The 4,244-nt window shown below is 37.7% G+C and overlaps 1 protein-coding gene across 1 annotated transcript; it reads right to left on the reverse strand.

The window, feature by feature from the left end:
• Positions 1 to 1,023: 1,023 nt before the first annotated feature.
• Positions 1,024 to 3,764, reverse strand: LOC117338535 (mucin-22-like). Its single transcript, XM_033899893.1, has 2 exons — positions 3,313 to 3,764; positions 1,024 to 2,435 (listed from the first exon to the last, which is right to left on the reverse strand). The coding sequence occupies exons 1-2, from the start codon at positions 3,761 to 3,763 to the stop codon at positions 1,915 to 1,917; spliced, it is 972 nt and encodes a 323-aa protein (XP_033755784.1). The 5' UTR covers position 3,764; the 3' UTR covers positions 1,024 to 1,914.
• Between the last annotated feature and the right edge of the window lie 480 nt (positions 3,765 to 4,244).

The raw sequence follows: 4,244 nt of genomic DNA on the forward strand, positions 1-4,244 counted from the left end.
ATATAACACGACATAAAAGTCACTGGTTATACTATACACTAGACAAATACACCAGTATCCAATCTGATGGTGTAAACAACAGCGGATATAACATGACATAAAACTCACTGGTTATACTATACACTAGACAAATACACCAGTAGCCAATCTGATGGTGTAAACAACAGCGGATATAACACGACATAAAAGTCACTGGTTATACTATACACTAGACAAATACACCAGTAGCCAATCTGATGGTGTAAACAACAGCGGATATAACACGACATAAAAGTCACTGGTTATACTATACACTAGACAAATACACCAGTAGCCAATCTGATGGTGTAAACAAAGCGGATATAACACGACATAAAAGTCACTGGTTATACTATACACTAGACAAATACACCAGTAGCCAATCTGATTGGTGTAAAAACAGCGGATATAACACGACATAAAACTCACTGGTTATACTATACACTAGACAAATACACCAGTATCCATCTGATGGTGTAAACAACAGCGGATATAACACGACATAAACTCACTGGTTATACTATACACTAGACAAATACACCAGTAGCCAATCTGATGGTGTAAACAACAGCGGATATAACACGACATAAAAGTCACTGGTTATACTATACACTAGACAAATACACCAGTAGCCAATCTGATGGTGTAAACAACAGCGGATATAACACGACATAAAAGTCACTGGTTATACTATACACTAGACAAATACACCAGTAGCCAATCTGATGGTGTAAACAACAGCGGATATAACACGACATAAAACTCACTGGTTATACTATACACTAGACAAATACACCAGTATCCAATCTGATGGTGTAAACAACAGCGGATATAACACGACATAAAAGTCACTGGTTATACTATACACTAGACAAATACACCAGTAGCCAATCTGATGGTGTAAACAACAGCGGATATAACACGACATAAAACTCACTGGTTATACTATACACTAGACAAATACACCAGTAGCCAATCTGATGGTGTAAACAACAGCGGATATATACTCTAAGTGTACAAATACACCAGTGACCTAACTGATGGTGTAACCAACAGACCTGACACAAAACTCTCCCTATAAAATACACCAGTGACCTAACTGATGGTGTAACCAACAGACCTGACACAAAACTCTCCCTATATATACTCTAAGTGTACAAATACACCAGTGACCTAACTGATGGTGTAACCAACAGACACAAAACTCTATATACTTTACAGTGGTCAAATACACTAGTACTCCTACTAATGGAAAATACCACAAAACATCTTTTACTCTATATTCTGTACAGTATTCTGTACAGATTTTGCTTCGAGGTATTACTCCTTGACTGAGCTCTGTCGATCACAAAACACACAGGAAACATATAACATCATATATTGTCTTATCAATAAGGTAATGGCTGGGAATTCCTGGCTTGGCAAGAACATCAGTATCACAGAAATGTATTGACGTCTCGTCAGCAATACAACAGCGTGGTAGTAGCGAGATCGTCATTTGAAGTAACATCACATTAATAATAAAGAGGGTGATCAAGGTATGAAAAATATAATCATGATATGTCCTGTGTCCTGCTGAGGTGACATAGACGGATCGATTAGAGGGAAGTTGCATAGGTTGGTAACTAGAATTTACAGTCAAACCTGTCTATAAAGGACACCCAAGGAACAGATAAAATTGTCCTTTATAGACAGGTGTCCTTTATGTAAAGGTTAACTATATAGTAAATTGGAAGGAGTTGGTATGATGAATCTGTCATTATAGACAAATGTCCTTTATGTAGAGGTGTCCTTTACAACAGGTTTGACTGTACCTCGATTATATGAATCGACCAGAATCAAACCAACAGGATGAAACTTTCTATCAGCAATATATATGTGTGATATTTCATAATATCAAGGAATGTTTGGTTTGTTATGCCTTGGCAATATATACCGGCATAACGTTACAACATCTGGCACAAACACTGTGAGCGCAAATGATACAAGGAACACCACACCGACCATGCCAATGGCTTGTGCGGATGGCCTATCATCGTTGGCACTTGTTTTCTTCCTTATGGTGGACGACAAGGTCAGTTTGTCAATGATCAACTCTTTTTTCACAGCCTTTACAATACAGCTGATGTCATCTGGTGCACAACCGGATGTTGTAGTGTTTGCTTGGACACAGACACACGAACAACTTGCATACGTCACCGATGACGTATCTAATATTGCTGTTGTCTCCATATCTGTTGTTGGCGCGGTGGCAGTTGTCGTTGTGGTAGTTGGTGCGGTGGTAGTTGTCACTGCGGTCGTTGTCGCTGTGGTAGTTGTTGCTGTGGTAGTTGTTGCTGTGGTAGTTGTTGCTGTGGTAGTTGGCGCGGTGGTAGTTGTCGTCATGGTAGTAGTTGTTTCAGATTGTGTTTCTCCTCCTGTTATGACCATAAGTAAAGATTGTATACAAACACACAGGCTATTATAGCATTTTTGAAAACAAATAGAGACTTAGATAAGTAGATGCTATATGGGTTAAACTGCGTCATACAAGCGTTTGTCCTATTACTCGTCAGTAATGCTAAGGACATAAAATGTTAATAGGAGGAGAAATCGGGTCTAAATTTATTCGTGTTTCTCCTAATCATAATAACTATTTTGTGTCTACCTAGAAGTAATTTGAAAATTTCAAGGATGGACTAGTAAAGTCAAGAGTTCTTGGGCTGTGTTCTATATTTAATTTTGTCTAGATTTGCATTACCATTCGCCCATGTTCTGGTTACTATTACTTGAGTTTGATTAATCATTTCCAATGTGCAATGTGTTCAACATCAGTCTGCTTATTTTTGCTTATGTTTACATTACCATGGAGTCTATTTTATAACATTTTATTCAGCTTAAATTACATTCGTTCTATAACATTGACCCGCGTTCTATAAGATTATATCAAGCTTTGATTATAACTGTATTACGATATGCCACGTTCTATATCATTATATTAAATGTTGATTATAATTGTATTACGATAGACCTAAGTTCTAAAACATTCTATTAAACGTTTATTATTATTGTATTACGATAGGCCCACGTTCTATAACATTCTATTAAACGTTGACTATATTTGCACTACTATTGTGATTATATTTGCATTGCCACTATCTCACATTTCATTTACTTGCACTACCTTTTTTGTTATTTGTATTATCATTTCCATGCATCTTCATACGACCTAATTAAGTAACAACATTTGCATGACCTTGTGCGCTTTTTTAACCTTATGTGAGTGTGTATGCATTTAACATCGTTTAAATGTACCTTGTTTAATGTTCCATTCCCCGTCAGAGTATCTTGACGTGGTGACCCCGATAAAATTCACTGGAATCGGCGATGAATCCACCCACTCAGCCAACAGAGTCCAGGTTACCCCGCTATCAGAAGAGGAAAACGCAGATGTCCGCCCTGATCCCCATTCCACTTTGAAATGCTTGAACGCATTACAATTCAACACCGTCTTCATAACATTTTTTTTTTCGGTGCCGTATTTAGAGTCATACATGACGACCCGAGTATTGCCATACCCTCCAAGTGTAACCATGTACATTTTACCCGGCGCATTTTCGTCATCAGTATTCATCAGAGCCACAGAAGCGTCCTGACAGGCCTTAACCTCAAACTCGAGAGACGACTGACCAGTAGCGGAATAACCATACGCACTCAGGAGCTTGAATGTCGTGGCGGACTCTGCCACACTTTGTTTAGGAGTCATTACTGTTATATCTGAAATAATAAACAATAACAGACTATGTAATATACGACGGTAGATTTTATAATCATCATCATATCACAGTAAAGTATCAGTCCATTACACAAACTGAATAGTAAACTAGAAATTGTCATGGACAATTTGACGGGCTTTTCACACCTTTGACAAACTTAAGGGATCATTAACCTCTATGACCTTGAAGGTAGGTAAAGGTCATTCATTTAAACAAACTTGTTAGACCGTTATTCAAGCATGCTACAGACCAAATATCAACTCTCTGGGCCTCTTTGTTATTCAGAAGTCGTTTAAAGATTTTAGCCAATTTGACACCTGTGACCTTGAATTATGATTAGGGTCATTCATTAGAACAGACTTGGTAGCACTTCACCAAAGCATGTTACTGGCCAAATATGAAGTCCCTGGGCCTTTTGGTTTTTTTTTAGAATATGTCGTTTAAAGATTTATTTATGATTGCGCAATCAAG

This window comes from Pecten maximus, chromosome 11 (assembly GCF_902652985.1).
Source record: "Pecten maximus chromosome 11, xPecMax1.1, whole genome shotgun sequence".
NCBI classification, from domain to species: Eukaryota; Metazoa; Mollusca; class Bivalvia; order Pectinida; family Pectinidae; genus Pecten; species Pecten maximus.

Bases quoted from the DNA above. Each gene is read 5' to 3' on its own strand.
- LOC117338535 (XM_033899893.1), bottom strand. From the start codon at position 3,763: ATGACTCCTAAACAAAGTGTGGCAGAGTCCGCCACGACATTCAAGCTC. The intron at 2,436-3,312 runs GTACATTTAAAC...TGGTCATAACAG, and splicing joins GGAATGGAACATTAAACAAG to GAGGAGAAACACAATCTGAA.